We start from the raw sequence: 18233 nt of genomic DNA on the forward strand, positions 1-18233 counted from the left end.
CTGCTCAGAGCCGGAATCAGGGTAATCCTGCTGAAGTCCCCCCCACTCCTGCACTAACCCCTCTTCTGGTACCAAGAAGGGATTAGAGGAGAGGCCAAAGGATTAAAGGGGGGCATTTGCTTACTGCCTCTCCCTCTGAACAGCAAAGCCTCGATCATCTGAGGCTGCCCCTCTGCTAGCTGCAGCTGGAGGCAGAGCCTTTTAACTTGGGATCTGCCAGCAGGGAGAACGCTTGGATGCCCAGGGATCCAGGTGGCAGCTAGCACACTTACAGCAAGGGCTCGGTCTTCCCCTTGGCTGTTCCCGGTGGAAGCATCATGCCAAGATGTCCCATGCTGCTCTCCAACCACAACCAGGGCCACTATGGACAGCGGTCAGCAGCCTGGACCTTCCTGAGGAAGATGCTGATCCTCCTGTGCTTGCTTCTTTTGGACACCTCCCTGACAGCTGTGAGGGGCCAGACCAGAATTCCTCCAGAAACGTGAGCCTGAGTTCGAGCCTACCCTGAAGACCCTTCTCATGATCTCCCGCCTCTGACCAATTGTCCTGCCTCTGAGAGACCCTTTCCTTCCTGCACCTATCCTCCTCAGATCCTTGCTGATTTTGGAGCCTACCTGCCCTTACCTCCTGTCTCTGTGTGGTTGATGTCAGGGCTAGATGAGGGTGTAGGCTTCCAGCTGGGAGGATAACTACAAGAGAGGGTGGGATTGGGCTACCATGGTTCTAGAAGTGGCCCCTGAGGACTCATTGGATGATCCGTGCTTGCACACTGAGAAAGGGTAAAGCCACTGTCGATGGACAGCCAGGATGGTACCTCCAAACAGCAGGGTCTTATCTAGGAACTCAGTTAGGATGGGTTCCAATGGCCTCATCTTGTCTATACCTCTCTGCCTCGTTCAGGTCTTTGATTCTACGCCCCACCATGGCGCCCATCATTTGCATCTGATACAATCTCTCTGGGTGTTTCTTCTTTAGTCTGGAACATTCCAGATACTAAGGGGAGCCGAGCATCCTAGACTGACTCTTCACAGTTCACATCTGAGCACAACCGCTAGAGCCTGAGCTGCCAGGACAGGGGCCCAGGCAAGCAGTGTTTCTGCTTTGGGAAGAGCGGGTTTCCACGACACCCGGTGACCCCCTCCTTGCTCTGCTCAGCAACTGTGCCGATGCTGCCTTCCTCTCAGACAGTCCCTTGGTGATGGAGGTAATACCATTCTCCAGTCACACAGACCCAAAGATGAAAGTGCTGGGATCCATGCTGCTGAGCCAGCCTGGTGTTTGAGACATCCCCTGCAGCCTTGCATAAGCTCAGCAGTCTTTATCTCAGAAGGCAAGTTCCAGGAAGTCAGGGGGCCAAGAAAAGACGGCTGGCATCCAGGCAGGCTGTCCACACAGAAACCTCGGGAGCAGCATAGGATAGCCACCCCCACAAAGTCTTGCTGCTGCATGCCTGTCCCAGGAGGACAGAGATCTGCCACCCACTCTCCTCCCTCTCTCACCGGGTCCCTTGCAGTCCTCTGCCTCTGTCCTATTGACACTGGCACTCAGCCTCAGCCATGGCCACTTGCCCCCCGCATCTGCTCTACACAAGGGTGCCAAAAGTCTCCTGCTGACTGATCCTGGAGACTGTGGCCCCCACACCTTGTCGCTTAGGGTGCTCCCCTTTTCTCTTAATACCCCCACACCTTGATTCCAGGAGCACAATGATTGGCTTCCTTGGACTTCTGAGTGACCTTCCTGCCAACTTCAAGAGAACCTTGCCATCTGCATGCCCCTGCAACCATGGATGCCCCACTGCCTGTCGTCACAGATCTACACACTTTCCTTGCTAAGAGTCCATTAGCTCTGTGTCTCAGTCCTTTTCTTGTCCTAATTAGCTCTACCCAGTCTCTTACCTACCAGACCCCACACTCAATGCCTACTTATTCCTGAGCATCATGGGAGCTCATCAAGTATGCAATGTTTCTGTGACCCCTAAAGTTATGGGGTGTGCAACCGACCCAATGACACTTGCTACCTTGTCTCAGAAGGCTGACGTTCAACAAAGCCCAAGAGACATGCATCACCTTCCTCTCTTCTTGATTCGCTCAGGCCACCTTCCTTACAATCTCAGCAATAGTCAGCAAGTCAAGCTGGAGGTCTTGAAGTCATTCCCACTTCTCCAAGCTCTCTACCTAAAATTCTTTTCCAGATCTCACCACACTAACCTCCATCCTACTATAGATGCTGAACTCAGATTCTGCTTCCTCGGCTTCTCCCCTCCCCATCATCACCATCCTCCTCCAAAAGAGTACCACTCTACCCCATGGGAAGGGCATGTCCCTAAGAGTGTGTGGCTGCTATGGAGATAGTGTGACATGCAGTCAGACCTCAGGATGCTGCTGACCTTAAAGGAGTCATACTTATTCTGGTTGCATGGCCCTGACAAGACCTGAAGTCTACCTTCTAGGGAGGAAGGAGGGGTCAGGGCCCAGACCAGGTTGCCCTTCTAACCTGCCCTACTCCAGACAGGTACTTGGAGTCATTCTGCCCTGCCCCCACCATCTGAGGGTTCAACAGGTCAGTGTCCTATAGCCTTGAGTAGACATAGTAACGGACTGATCATTGAAATGTCCAAGTTGGCTCAGGAAGTGCCACACTGGTTCAGGGTTTTTCCCCTCTAGTCTGGACCTGCACAGACTCCCTCCTCCTTCCCTTCTCACTGGAAAGTCCTTGAGACCATGGGGTTAGAATCGACTTTAGGCCCATCAGCTCTGGGATCCACTGAAGCCAGGCAGAGTGTGTGTACCACAGCCAGAGTTTCCCACCCTGGCCAGGCTGCAGTTTGGGAGGGGGGGCTGGATAGGAGCTGGCCTAGTTTACTTCTGTCGCTGTGAGAAACACTCGGACAAAAACAACTCAGAGTAGAGAGTTCACAATTCAAGTTCACAATTCCAGGCTCCAGTCCACCAAAGCAGGGAAGAAAGGTAGCAGAACCTGAACAGAGATGATAACATCACGTCCATAGTTAAGAACGGAGAGAAGTGAGTGTACACAGGCTTCCTTGCTTGCTCACTTGTGCTCGGCTCAATTCTCTGGTTCTATTCAGTTCAGGGCTGGTGCCAAGGAAATGATGCCATCCACAGTGGGCTGGATCTTCCCAGACCAATTAATTAAGACAGTCCCTCGACAGACACACCCACAGCCCAACCTAATATAGACAGTCCCTCGTTGAGACTCTCTACCTGGGTGGCTCTAGGCTGGTGACAAAGCAGACAAAGCTAACCATCACAGGAATGCTGGTGTTGGTGTGTGTGTGTGTGTGTGTGGTGTGTGTGTTCATGCATGTGGGTATCTGTGGGTTACAAGTGTGTCTGTGTATAAGATGCCTGCTTTGCATGTTGAGGATCTGACTCCCGATCATAGTGAGAACGTGCACTTAGGATTTCCTGTCCTGCAGAGTAAAGCTGTGGGCTGACACCTTCGGCAAGAATCTGTACGACACGGTGACCAGATACTCAGGCTCGCTGTTGCTGCAGAAGGTTAGTGACCTCTCCTGGAGAGTTCCAGCATGGTCACAGCCCCCTTCCCACAGAGGGATAGAACTCCCAACGTTAGAGCTACAAGGGGCCTGAGAGATCATCTCTGTCAATCTTACCATATTCAGATGAGGCCCCAGGAGGCTCCATTCCTAAGGCATCATGTGGACAGTGAGCTCAAGAACATTCTGTCAGTTCACATCTTGGGAAGCCAAGGATAAGATTAGACCTGCACAGGGTTTATTGGGTGGGTAGTGGAGGCTTGGTGTGGATGCCTGGGGAGGAGCCAGAAAGCAGATCAGAGCATGGGGGTTGGGAGCAGAAGGAGCAGCAGACAGCCCAGCAGTGCCAGCTGCAAGCGGCAGCTGTCAGTTTCCTCTCTGCAGGCAGAGCAGTTCCAGTGGACCCCAGCAGCCAGGCTGTGCCCGGGTATCCAGCATCCCATGCACCCTGACAAGATGAGCCCATGCCCGGTTCCCAGCGGAAGTGGGCCTGACAGAAGGACAACCCTGGCATCTTTTTCTGGGACATGCTCTCAGGGTCTTGCCTTCTCTCAGCACCATAACCTAACAGTGATGGAAGGCTTTAACTCAGATTACAGCAACCCAAGAGGCAGCCTCTCCATGTTGCAACTGATGGATACCTCAGCTTTTATGCCAGCCCTGAGCACACTGCCACCCTCCCTCATCCCCTTTGTGCTGCAGAAGGTGGTAGGGCCAGGGTAGACCCTGGGGGCTCTCCCAGCCTTAAGACTACAGAAGCCCTCTCAAAACCCCATTCTGTTGTGAACAACAGCTTGTTTGATTTTCCTGCTTGAACCCTGCAGCCCCAGGTGAGGAAGACAATGAGGGATTGTGTAGTCCTAGGGGCTGAAAGTGTTCTCTAGAGTCTATGCATGCTACAGCACTATCGAAAGCTCTAGATGCATCACATCTTACAGAAGATGACACAGGGTACTTTGCCTAAGATCGCAGGGACAGCAGGTTACTGGGGCTGGCTAAGAGTCTCTGGTGACTCATTGAGGATTGTCCCAGGGCAGACAGGAATTTGAAGCCAGTTCTTAGGCTCCTCTAGGCTCACCAGTGTCCCTCTTGGAACTCCTGCCCTGGGTCCTCAGTAGGATGCAGGTCCAGTACAGGAGGTGATGCTCTTGGGAGCTGGGCAAAGGTGAATGGACACCAAGCCTGCTTCTCGGCCTCACAGCAAGTGTCAGGGAAGCTGTGGATCACAAAGAGCGAGGACAGGGACTCTGGTACTCTGTCTCCCGCAGGGTCCTAGCTGCCCAGCTTACTGGCTCTGGCTGGTGTCAAGTTTAATTCCTACCCAAGTGTCAGTCAGCTCCCCTTGGGGATAATAACTTCCTTGTGTTTTGAGTCCTGAACAGAGGACCTCTGAGGACAGGCTGTTTGAGACTGTGATTAGGACGTCATGGGGTGGGTACATGGAGAGCTGGTAAGGTCTTAGAGCAAGGACAGCCCTGGTGCACTCAGGCCCACGTCCTTCTCCTTTGCCCTGCCCAGAAGTACAAGGATGCAGAAGCCAGTCTGAAGATCGAAGAGGTGAATGGCCTAGAGCTGGTGAAGAAGTTCTCAGAGGACATGGAGACCATGCTTAGGCGGAAAGTCGAGGCCGTGAAGGTACCGCTGCCCATCCCTAGCACTGGCCTTTCGGACCCTCTCAGTGACTCCACTGACTGTAGCTGGGCCTCTCCTGGCTGGGTGGAGTACAGACTGTGTTATACTAAACCAGGTCACCACAGGTGTCGGGATAGGCATGTCACCAAGGCTGTTCCCAGCCAGGCTTTGTAGGCATTCAGGAATGCGGTCCCCTGAGCTCCTCGGAGCATGTAGGAACCACAGAGGGTGGGTCCTCGTGGCTGAAGGGGCAAAAGAAGAAAGCAGAGGATTGGAGAGGGAAGAGCAGAGCAGAGAGCTTGGGGTGGGGTGGCGGAGGAGAACAGCTGATGGTGACGGTCATGCTCCCTCCCTCAGAGCCTGGTGGAGGCCGCTGAGGAGGCCGACCTGAATCATGAGTACAATGCTTCTCTGGTGGTAAGTCCTCTTGGGAGTGGATGGCAGGCTGGCTGGCTCTGCCCCACCCCCACGGCAGCCGGAACAGCAGCTGTTCAGGGAGCTGAGCAACAGCTACTCAATCTATGTCCCTGTGCCATGCTGCGCCCTGGCTTTGTCAGTGAGGTCTTCACACCAGCTGCTGAGGCTCCCAGAGATGGCATGGAGTCAGCATGTGGGGTGGGCCGGCGAGCACTAGGAAGTGGACAGGAGAGAGGAGGTTCAGCAGGGATGGCCCTGGGAGAGGCACTTGGGAAGCTGAAGTATAAACAAGTGTCTCTGAGCTGAGAGATCCTGGAAGGCACAGGAAGAAGGAAGCTCAGGGCGGATGAGGACACAATGATACAAGCCCTCTGGGATGTCCACTGAGAGAGGCCAGGGCCAAGATCATGGATGCTGGGTGCCATGGCTGCCTTCCATTACTGTGGGAAACACCACGGCCAAAAGCAACTCGTGGAGGAAAGGGTTTATTACGCTTACACATCACAACCACAGTCCATCACAGCGTGAGGCCAAGATAGGGAAATCGAGGCAGCAATCTGGAGGCAGAAACTGAAGCAGACCAGGGGAGGAAAAGTTCTTATTGTGGTTTTCCCTCATTTTTCTCAATTTGTTTTCTTATATAACCATTTGCCCTCTTCCCAGGGGCAGCACTGCCCACAGTGGGCTTGGCCCCCTTCCCAGGGTGGCACTGCCCACAGGGGACTCGGTCCTCCCAGGGGCGGCACTGCCCACAGGGGACTCGGCCCTCCATAGCAGTCATCAATAGAAGGATGCCTTCACAGACTTGCCTCCAGGCCAATCTGACGGAGGCATTTTCTCAATTTAGGATTGCTCTTCCAAAATGGCTTGGATGTGTGGGTTGGAGTCAGGGATGGACATAGCTGGAACTGAACTCACAAAGCCAATATTGACCAGAGGGCAGCAATGAAGCTGGGAGGGATCTGTGGCCACGGTTCCAGAGGGAGCCAAAGTGTGGGGCTTGTGGTGGGGGGGGGGGGGCGGGGAAGAAAGTGGGTCTGATTATGGCCTCTTGGGTCACAGCCTTCCTGCCCTGTGGGGAGGAGACAGCAGGGCTTAGGCCCCCTGGCAGGGCAGGCCCCAGACGCTCCTCCTTGAATTAGCTGGGCCTTCAGGACCCTCACCCCATGGAAGAAACTGATGGTGCTGACATGGTCTTTTGTCTCCATCTGGCTCTTGAGTCTGTTTGCTTCTGACTTGTGACTCTCCCACGCATAGTAAGCCAAGTGGAGAATCAAAGCAACGATTGAGCTAATTTGACTTCACCCAGCCAGGGAGCCCTCAGATCCAACTATCTTGATGTGTGCTGTGACCTCACTGTGTTGAAATATGAGCGGCGGCGGGGCTGCGTCCCCAACACCCCGGCCGCTTGGCTAGCTCACGCCCGAAATAACAACACACAAACTGTATTCATTTAAAGAACTGCTTGGCCCATGAACTCTAGCCCTTATAGGCTGAGTAATAAAGAAACTGCTGGCCCTGATAGGTTATAAGATAGGTGGGCGGAATAAACAGGATAGGATGCTGGGTGGAAGAGGAAGTGAGGTCAGACTCTGCTCTGCTCCCAGAGAGACCCGACAGCTCTGCTGGAGCAGAGACGCCATGCTCAGCTCTCCCAGGCAGCTGCAACCCACGATGGACTTAGGCTAGAATCTTTCCGGTAAGCGTACCTTGGGGTGCTTACAAACATTAGAAATGGGCTAGACCAGGTGCGAGAATTAGCCTGTAAGGGCTAGAGTTCATGGGCCAAGCAGTTCTTTAAATGAATACAGTTTGTGTGTTGTTATTTCGGGCATAAGCTAGCCAAGCGGCTGGGGTGTTGGGGACGCAGCCCCACCGCTTCTTATTCCAACATCACTGCCCCATCTTTGCCTGAGTTTTCCACCAAGTGCAGCATAACCGGGCACCACCAGCCCTTCCTGCCTAGCCTGGCCTTATGCTCGGTTCCTCTGGCCCTTGAAGCTCCTCTCCCTCCCTTTCTCTTTCCTTCTCCCTCTTTGTGCCCGGGCTGCCTCTTCTGGACCTGCCCCTCTCTCCCCAGTTTAACTACTACAACTCGGTGCTTATCAATGAGAAGGACGAGAATGGCAACTACGTGGAGCTGGGAGCCGAGTTTCTTCTTGAACCTGATGCACACTTCAGCAACCAGAGGGTGAACGTCTCCCTGAGCAGCGTGCAGCTACCTACCAATGTGTACAACAAAGGTGGCCGTGTCCTCACCATCGGGTAGTCTAGGGGACAGGACAGGGGCCCTGGAGGGCTTAAATAGTTTGTGTCAATTTTCCCGAGAAGTCCTATAGGGCATTAGCTGTCTCTCTAATCTTCTTGGTAGGGTGAGAAAGGAGATTATTCTACACACACATGGAGTTTTCTGTTTTCTGTTGCTTTGACAAAATACCCGAAGCTCAATAACTTAGGCAAGGTTTCCCTAGCTCAAGGTCTGGGAAGCTGAGTCCGGCCAGCACCACACTGCTTTGGTGAGGTCCCCAGCTGCATCCTACTGTGGTAGAGGGTGTCACAATGGGGATCTGTGTAAGGGGGTGCAACCACGCAAAAAGCTAGAGAGTGGGAAAGCTGGTCTCTTCCACAGAAAATCTTTCATGAGAACTCAACAGAATCCATAGAATTGTAAAAGCTCTGCCCTGGGGTCATGATTCAATCATCTCCCCCCCATACTCCATCCTCTCTCATATGTCAGTACTGAGCACTGCACATTCAAACACAAACCCTGTGCACACACACACACACACACACACACACACACACACAGGCTACATCCAAACCTAAGCATGTGGGCTTGAACAGAGGTCATGCTTCTGGGTTAGGGAGCATGGGCTACATGTGAGCCTGATGCAGGTCTAAGGGAAGCAGGGAAAGCTTGCCCGGGTTTGCATGTGTAGCATAAGACACGTGCATCTAATGTCATGGCCTCTGAAGTTCCCTCCATGATTTCACTCTCAGACCCAGACATCTTAAATGGAGTCTACATGTCCGAGGCCCTGAACCCTGTGTTTGTGGAGAACTTCCAGAGAGACCCCACACTGACTTGGCAGTATTTTGGCAGTTCAACTGGGTTCTTCAGGATCTATCCAGGTGAGGACACTGGGCAGCATCTCTGCCGCCTCTGCGCTTGTTCTCTGAAAACCAAGTATGAAGACTCAAGGGTCCTCATAGCCACGGCGTTTTCAACCCACGCTTGGCCGTCTTACAACCTACTATGACGTAGTCAGTGGGAGCTGAGTGACCTCCTGTCCTGGGAAAGCCTGCAATCCCTCACCTTAAGGGATCTTCCGAGTTGGAGAGCAGAGAACACTGCCCTCATACAAAATGGGGAAAGTTCTCTCTTAATAACACAGAAACAGGAAAGGGGTGGGGAGCGACTCCTTGGAAAGGCGTTTGCTGCACAATCATAAGGACCTGGGTTCACATCCTTAGAACCTATATGCATGGTGCACATCTGTAATCCCAGCCCTGAAGGGCTGGGGGCAGGGGATCCTGGGAAATCACTGGGCACCCACTCTGGTGGAATTGGTAAGCTCCACCGATTCAGTGAAGACTGTCTCAAATAATAAGATCAATACACGCTGTTGATCTTTTGCCTCCACAAGTACACGCACTGGTGCTAGCCCCCATATACATATGTTCACAAATATCACACACACACATACACACACACGCACACACACACCCCATATACCAAAAAAAGGGAATAGAAAAACCCCCACCAGCCACAGTGTTTGTGGGTCTTTTCCGGTATCTTGCCACTTAGAAAAATTCACCTCTACAACTCATGTTTCTATGTCCAGAAAGACGTTCAATGTCCCCTCGTCTGACCAGACCCTGGAATGATAAAAATGGACCTCTTTGTGTCTCCAGGATGGGAAGTCAACCCCTCTCACGGGGTGCAAAGAGCAAGTGTGTCTCCCGTCACTCCCAAACTGCCTGTTGTCTTTGTCAGATATTCTCAGTTAGCTGCAGGATTCCACTTCAATGTTTAGGTTCATTTAATCCTCTCTGATACAGAGACCCTGGTGCTCCAGGAGCTCGCACTGCCCCCAGAGTAGAAATTCTGTGAAGAGCCCTCTGGGTCCATTTCTAATGGATTTGTTTTTCTCGTTGAGCCTCAGGAGTTCTCTGTATATTCTGAGTTTTATTTCATATTGGCTTAATGATTTACAAATATTTCCTCCCATTTTGTGGGTTGCTCTTTTAATTTGTTGATATTATCTTGTAGTCTGTAGTCTTTTAATAGATAGCGTTTAAATTATCCCACCTTTCTTTTATTGTCTATGCCTTTGGTACTGTGGCCAAGAAATCGTTGGCAACTCTGGTGTCATGGGAATTTTCCACTATGTGTTCTAGTAAGAATTTTGCAGTTGTGAGTCTTATGCTTAAGCTTTTGCTCATTTTGAGTTACCTTTGTGTATTGTGCTAGGAAGGGCTCAGCTTCTTTCTCTCACATGTAGCTGCCCAGTTTTCTATTTGTTTAAAGACTGTCATTTGCATGCCAGCCGACAATGATTTGATCATGACGTGAGGGTTTCTTTCCCGTGTCTCTCATCCATTTCACGGGTCCCTGTGTCATTGTGTGCGTGAATAGCACCATTTTGATTGCCATAGCCTTGCGTGTTAGAATCGGAAGATGTAACTCGTCAGAGGGTCACTCACGTGTGCATCGCTGTGACAGAACGCCCATCCACACAGTGTATGGGAGGAAAGATGTGTTTCGATCCATGACTTCAGAGGGTCTCGGTCCTCTGCGGAAGGAAGGTATAAGAGTGGCCAGGGCCCTGCACCTTACAGCAGACCTGTAGCAGAAAAAGTGTCAGAACTGGGGCCAGACTATATGATATTACGACTGTGTCCCTATACATGTATTGCCTGTGCACCACATAGCACAGTGCCCTTGGAGGCCAGAAGAGGGTGCTGGAATTCTTGGAACTAGAGTTACAGATGACTGCGGGTGTTGGGAACCGAACTTGGTCCTTTGTGAGAGCAGTAAAGCTCCAGGCCCCCAATGATTTATAGTTTTTATTATATACGAAGTTGTGGTGGAATATTTAACTGTGTAAGGGTGTGTTATGTTTGTTTGTGCTGCATTCGTTTAACAATGTAAAAATGTGTGTTTAATTATAAAAAGATATGTTGCTATTTCACCTAGCCTGCCTAAAGCACATGGTAGGTCTAATAAAAAGCTGAATGGCCAATAGTTATGCGGGAAAGGGATAGGTGAGTCTGGCAGGCAGAAAGGATAAATAGGAGGAGAAATCAAGGTGCATAAAAGAACAATAGGAAGAAGAGCGAGAGGAGAGAACGAGGGAGATCACACCCAGAGTAAGAAATCACGCAGATGCCAGCTGGCCAGATACCAGAAGCAGTGAAAGTAATATATACAGAAGGAAAGAAAAGTCCCAAGGCAAAAGGTAGATAAAGAGAAACAGATTAATTTATATTTTTAAAAAAGCTAGCCTGAAATGAGTCTAAGCAGGCCCAAACATTCATAACTAATACGAAATCTTGGTGTCATGATTTTGGAGCTGGTTGGTGTGGGCCTGGTACACAAAGTCTTCTGCTTCTTTTGTGATGCTCCTGAAAACTGAACCATTTTGGTAACTTCCTCTTCAGGTTGTTCATAGCAACTGCTCTTGCTTGCTGTGTTGCTGAATTTGTTTATGAGGCTGAACGCCTGTCGTTTGGGGCTCCCCACGAATCAAGCCCACAGTGTGCAAGCGTAGTCTTCTCCCTCCCTCCCCTCACCTTTGCATTTTTTCCTTTTGCAGCCTAGTTGCTCTGACTAGAACTTTCAGTACTGGTTTAAACACAACTATTTTAAAACAAACTCTGTTTGGACAACTAAGAGCGAGCGCTTTCAACCTTATGCTGTGGATTTTTCCACTGTGGCTTTTGCTATGTTGAAGTGACTTTCAGCTGTTGCTGGTTTGTAGAATCTTTTTGTCATGAGAGTGAGTTGGCTTTTGCCAAATTTGTTTTCTGCTTCATTTGGGACAAGCATGTTGTTTCTCTCCTCGTTCTGGTACGGTGATCTTTGATGTCTATCAGTTTTCACGGGTTAGGAAATCCTTACAGTCTAGGAATAATGCATCACCCTTTTCATTTGCTGCTGGATTTGCTTTGCTGGGCTTTGTTGAGGAACTATGCATCAGTGTTCTTTGGGGTATATTGTCCCTCGTGGACTAAGTTAAGAAGTAGTGTCTCCTCTTCTATTTTGTGGAAGATTTTGAGGATCTGTACGGAGTTTTTAAGGATTTGGTACTGCTCATTGAGAGACCATTAGCATCTGGACTTCACTTTGCTGGGAGATTTTTACTTTTTGTTTCCATCTCCTTATTTTTATTTGTTTGATTGTTGTTTTCTGTGTTTTTTTAAAAAATATTTAAAAGTATTTTTTATTTATCTCCCCTTTTATCCTCTCCCGTGACCCCCACACTCCCAGTTTACTTAGGAAATCTTGTCTTTTTCACTTCCCTATGTAGATTCATGTATGTCTCTCTTTGTTGTCTAGTTTCTCTGGGGTTGTGGCCTATAGGCTGGTTTTTCTTTGCTTTATGTCTAAAAGAAATGACATGAATGAATGAATGAATGAATGAATAGATGAATGAATGCATGCATAGTATATTTGTCTTTCTGGGTCTGGGTTACCTCATGCAATGTACTATTTTCTAGATCCACCCATTTGCCCATAAATTTCAAGATGTCATTGTTTTTTTTCTGCTGTGTAGTACTCCATTGTGTAAATGTACCACATTTTCCTTATCCATTCTGTCGAGAGGCATTTAGGTTGTTTCCAGGTTCTGGCTGTGACAAACAATGCTGCTATGAACATAGTTGAGCACATGTCCTTGTGGTAAGATTGGGCATCCTTTGGGTATATACCCAACAGTAGTATTGCTGGGTCTTGAGGTAGATTATTTCCTAATCTTCTGAGATTTCCAAAGCAGCTATACAAGTCTGCACTCCCATCAGCAAGGCAGAAGTGTTCCCCCTTACCCTACAACCTCTCCAGCATAAGTTGTCATCAGGGTTTAGATCGTGGCCATTCTTACAGGTGTAAGGTGGAATCTCTGAGGTGTTTTGATTTGCATTTCTCTGATGGCTAAGGATGTTGAGCTTTGCTTGTTTTGAGAAAGTTCTTGCCTAACTTTGAAGAATATTCCGTTTCAGTGTTTCCGATTTTAAATTAAGACCTTTGATCTATTTTCAACTGACTTTTGTACAAGGTGCTTTCATTGTTCTGCTGGCACCATTTGTTGAACGGGATCTTTTTTCCATTGCATGCTTTTGCCCCCTTTGAGAAAGATTAGGTGGCCATATCTTTGTCAGCATGTTCCCAAGTCCTCTCTTTTGACTCATGGGTCTGCCTTACTATTTTTATGCCAGTACCAAGCTGTCTTTATCACTATACTTTGCATAGGCCCTGTAGGGTGAGTTGAGGTCAGGCATTGGGATGCCTCCAGCTGTGTTCTTACTCAGGCTGGCTTCGGGTATGTGCAGTCTTTCATGATCCTATGTGAATTCTTAGATTGTTTTCTCTGAATCTGTAAGGTATGACATCAGAATTTTGATGTGTCTTGCATTAAATATATGGATTAATTTTGGTTGAATAGCCATTTTCACGATATTAATTCTGCCAATCCAGGAGCATGGACAAACTGTCTATCATTTGCATCATTTTTTTTCTATTTCTTTTTCAGTGCATTCATGTTTTTATAGTAGAGATCTTTCACTTATTTTGTAAGGTTTATTTTTAGATACTTAATTTTGGAGCTGTTAATGAATGAATGAAAGAAATATTGTTCCTAATTTTTTTTTCTGAGTATTTGTCGTTCATATATATGAAGGCTACTGGGCTTGCACGTGGTGTGTGTGTATGTGTGTGTGTGTGTATGCATATATATTGATTTGTATCCTGCAACTTTGATATAAATGTTTATTAGATCTAGAGTTTTTTAGTAGATTCTATAGTTTGTTAAGTATAAAATCATGTTGTCTACAAATAGGTATAGTTTGACTTCTTTCTTCCCTATTTCTATCCCTTTTATGCCTTTTTCTTGTCTACTTGCTATAGATAACACTTAAAGTATATATGGAATAAGAGAGGGGAGAGTGAGTATTGCCTCATTCCTGATTTTAGAGGAAATACTCTCAGTTTGTCTCTGTTTAATATAATGCTGGCATATTTTGTTTCAAAGCCGCTTTATTGTTCAGAGGTGTGCTCCATCTATCCCTACGTCTCTGGGACTTTTATGATAAAGGCATGCTGAGGTTGAGCTTAGTCAATTAAGACAATTTTGTGGTTTCTGTCCTTAGTTTTGTTTATATGGTGTATTGCATTTATTGATTTACGTGTGTTAAACCAGCCTTGCATCCCTGGGATGAGGGTCACTTGGTCATGATGTATGATTTTTTTGATGTGTTTCTGAATTTCATTGGTGTCTGTCATAGTGGCTCTCGTTTTATATCTAACTCTACTAATTTGGGCCTTTTATCTCTTTTTTATTTAAGTTGGTTAAGGGTTTCTCAATTTTGTTTATCCTTTTTTTAAAAAAAAACTTCTTTGGGTGGGAACTTGGATTGATATGTTTTTAAGTCTAATAAATTAAAAAACAAAAAAACCTTCTTTGGTTGTGTGACCTTCCACTGGAACATAGTTGACCCATCAGGAGATACAACATTAAAGAAAATAGGCCTTCCCTCTCCTGGTAGCTATCAATTGTAGGTGGAATTTTTCTGTGTCCCAGCAACTGCTTCTCAATAACCACAAAGAGACTTAATATTAATTATAAATGCTCGGCCAATGACTCAGGCTTATTACTTAGAGCACTTACAACTTAGATTAACCCATTTCTATTAATCTACATTCTGCCACGTGGTGTTACCTCTCTTTCATCTTGCACCTCTTGTTTCCTCTCTGTCTCACTGGTGTCTCCTCTGACTCTGCCCTTCTTCTTCCCAGTGTCCTTAGTCTGATTCTCCTGCCTAACCCTAGCCCATCCAGCTATTGGCCAGTCATCTTCTTTATTAAACTAATCACAGTGACATATATTTACATGGTGTAGAGGAATATTCCACAATCAAGAGCTCCTTGGTTAGCCATGAGACTTCATGCCCATGCCCCCTCTCCACGTTTGGATTTGCCTGGCTTGTGTTTCTACAGGTCTCATCTGTTATGATTTCATGTGTACAACTGTCCTGATGTACCTGGAAAGCACTGTTTCCTGCGGTCATTCACTCCTGTCTCTTACAACCTTTCCACATGGTCTTCCACAGTGATATCTGAACCTAGGAAGGAGGGGTTGTGATACAGATGTCCTATTTAGGGCTGAGCGTTCAGCAATCCCTTATTCCGTGCACTCTGGCTAGCTGTGGGCCTGTGTGTGTGTGTGTGTGTGTGTGTGTGTGTGTGTTAATCACCATCAACTGCAAAAGATACTCCTCTGATGAGGGCTAAGAGATGCACTGAACTATTGATAGAACGGTAAGTCATTAGAAGTTAGTGCAATGCTATGTCCATTTAACAGAGTAATAGTAATAGTAATAAGTTCTCCCTAAAGCTATGACCGGTCTGCCACAGGCTCTTGAACCTGATATTGGTGCCAGAAATTATTTTTTATTGATATTTATTGAGCTCTACATTTTTTTCTGCTCACCTCCCTGCCTCTCCCCTCCCTCCTTCAATCCTCCCCCAAGGTACCCATGCTCCCAATTTACTCAGGAGGTCTTGTCTTTTTCTACTTTCCATGTAGATTAGATCCATGTTTGTCTCTCTTAGGGTCCTCATTGTTGTCTAAGTTCTCTGGGATTGTGAATTGTGGGCTAGTTTTTCTTTGCTTTATGTATAAAAGCCACTTATAAGTGAGTACATATGATATTTGTCTTTCTGGATCTGGGTTACCTCACTCAATATGATGTTTTCTAGATCCATTCATTTACCCACAAATTTCAAGATATCATTATTTTTTTTCTGCTGTGTAGTACTCCATTGTGTAAATGGGCCACATTTTCCTTATTGAGTCTTTGGTCAAGGGGCATTTAGGCTGTTTCCAGGTTTTGGCTATGACAATCAATGCTGTTATGAACATAGTTGAGCACATGTCCTTGTGGCATAATTGAGCATCTTTTGGATATATACCCAAAAGTGGTCTTGCTGGGTCTTGAGGAAGGTTTTTCCTAATTTTCTGAGAAATCACTACACTGATATACAAAGGGGCTGTACCAATTTGTACTCCCATCAGCAATGCAGGAGTGTTCTCCTTACCCCACAACCTCTCCAGTAGAAGTTGTCATCAGTGTTTTTTATCTTGGCCATCTTACAGGTGCTGTTTTGATTTGCATTTCTCTGATTGCTAAGGATGTTGAACATTTTTTTAAGTGTCTTTCAGGCATTATAAATTTCTCTGTTGAGAGTTCTCTGTTTAGGTCTGTACTCCATTTTTTTATTGGATTATTTGTTCTTATGATGACCAATTTCTTGAGTTCTTTGTATATTTTGGAGATCAGTCCTCTATCTGAGGTGGGATTGATGAAGATCTTTTCCTATTTTGTAGGCTGCCATTTTGTCTTGTTGACCATATTCTTTACTTTACAGAAGCTTTTCAGTTTCAGGAGGTCCCATTTATTAATTGTTTCTCTCAGTGTCTGTGCTACTGAGGTTATATTTAGGAAGTGATCTCTGGTGCCAGTGCTTTCAAGGGTATATTTTCCACTTTATCTTCTATGACGTTCAGTGTGGCTGGCTTTATGTTGAGGTCTCTGATCCATTTGGACTTGAGTCTTGTGCATGATGATAGATATGGGTCTATTTTCATTCTTCTACATGTTGATATCCAGTTATGCCAGCATCATTTGTTAAATATGCTTTCTTTTATCTATTTTTTATTTTTTCTCCTTTGTCAAAAATCAGGTGTTTGCGGACTCTCTGAACATGGCGAACAATGAGGGCTGATGAGAAGCCAAGGTCAATGGCACAGGGTTTTGATCCTACTTCATGTTCTGGCTTTGTGGGAGCCTAGCCAGTATGGATGTTCACCTTCCTAGACATGGAAGGAGTGGGGAGGTCCTTGGACTTTCCACAGGGCAGGGAACCCTGACTGCTCTTTGGACTGGAGAGGGAGGGGGAGAGGAGTGGGGGGAAGGGGGAGAAGGGTGGGAGGAGGGGGAGGCAAATGGGAGGCTGGGAGGAGGTGGAAACTTTTTTTTTCTTTTTCTCAATAAAAAATTTTAAAAAATCCCTAAAAAAAAAATCAGGTGTTTGTAGGAGTGTGGATTAATTTCTGGGTATTCGATTTGGTTCAATTGGTCCTCCTGTCTGTTCTTATGCCAGTACCAGGCTGTTTTCAGTACTGTAGCTCTATAATAGAGTTTGAAGTCAGAGATTGTGATGCCTCCAGAAGTTTATTTATTGTACAGAATTGTTTTGGCTATCCTGGGTTTTTTGCTTTTCTATGTGAAGTTGAGTACCGTTCTTTCAAGATCTGTGAAGAAGTTTGCTAGAATTTTGATGGGCATTGCATTGTATCTGTAGATTGCTTTTGGTAAGATTGCCATTTTTACTATGTTAATTCTACCTACCCAAGAGCATGAGAGATATTTCCTCAGTGGTTGCTGCCTTAGACCTGCTCTGGTGAAGGTCACTGGCTCAGACCTGTTTCCATATATGTCCCTGGACTGAGGGCCTGCTCCCGCGGAGTTCCCCGACTTGAGCCTGGTCCACAAAGGTCTCTAGCTCCTCTCTACTCCCTCGGAGGTCCCAGACTCATGCCTGTATTATTATTTTTAATCTTAGTCTTTCATATTGGAGTAAGTTGAAATCTCAAAGTAGTTTTAATTTGCATTTTCTGAAAAGTAAGAATATAGAACATTTTTAAGAAATGATTTCTCCATCATTTCTATTTCATCCTTTGAGAATTTTGTTTACTTTCATACCTAATTTTTATCAAGTAATTTATTTTCTTGATGTTTAATGTTTTAGTTCTTTGTATAGTCTAGATACTAATTTTTTTGTCAGACATATATCTGAGATTTCTATCATCTACCTTTTCACATGAATAATAGTATCATTTATTTTTAGGTCCCTGAGGTCCCATTTATTAACTGTAGGTCTTAATTTCCTTGCTATCTTTTTTCTTTTTCTTCACATAGTCCCTCTCTTTGTCTCTCTTCTCTTCCTGGGACTCCTCCAATGCATTGGTGGTCAGCCCAATGATGTTCCCAGATCCCTCAGAGTCTCGATACCCATTGACAAACTCTGTTCTTTCTTCCCTCACACTCAATAATCTCTGTTGTTCTACCTTCACTTTCACTATTTTCTGTCTGCCAAAATATACCTTTCAGACTTTCCAGTCAGTTTTTCACTTTGGTTATAATATTTGCACCTCCAAAAATTTTTTATTTCAATTTAATCATCTTTTCTTTGTTGATATATTCTTTTGTTCATATATTATTGCTTGATATTCTCCATACCTTCCTTTGGTCCTTTCGATGTCTTGAAGACCTTTGAAAAGTCTTTGTCTGATATATCCGCCCTCAGATTTTTCAGAGATAGTTTCTATCAATCTCCCCTGCCCCCGCACACACACATACACACACCTTGAATGGGCCATGCTTT

General features: G+C 46.6%; 1 protein-coding gene across 3 annotated transcripts in view; it reads left to right on the forward strand.

Moving 5' to 3' along the window:
* The first annotated feature begins 302 nt into the window (after positions 1-302).
* Cacna2d4 (calcium voltage-gated channel auxiliary subunit alpha2delta 4) overlaps positions 303-18233 on the forward strand; it is a 100208-nt gene continuing 82277 nt past the window's right edge. For 2 of the 3 annotated variants that reach the window (XM_050148515.1, XM_050148516.1), the window contains exons 1-6: positions 318-481; positions 3440-3521; positions 5039-5155; positions 5510-5569; positions 7650-7812; positions 8570-8701. In XM_050148515.1, coding sequence (XP_050004472.1) covers positions 318-481; positions 3440-3521; positions 5039-5155; positions 5510-5569; positions 7650-7812; positions 8570-8701 — 718 coding nt within the window. Of the gene's footprint in view, positions 482-3439; positions 3522-5038; positions 5156-5509; positions 5570-7649; positions 7813-8569; positions 8702-18233 lie in introns of all 3 variants that reach the window. The other variant, XM_050148514.1, reaches the window with a different exon arrangement.

The sequence above is a fragment of the Alexandromys fortis genome, unplaced genomic scaffold, assembly GCF_014885135.2.
Source record: "Alexandromys fortis isolate MF-2015 unplaced genomic scaffold, M_Fortis_MF-2015_v1.1 scaffold_59, whole genome shotgun sequence".
NCBI lineage: Eukaryota > Metazoa > Chordata > Mammalia > Rodentia > Cricetidae > Alexandromys > Alexandromys fortis.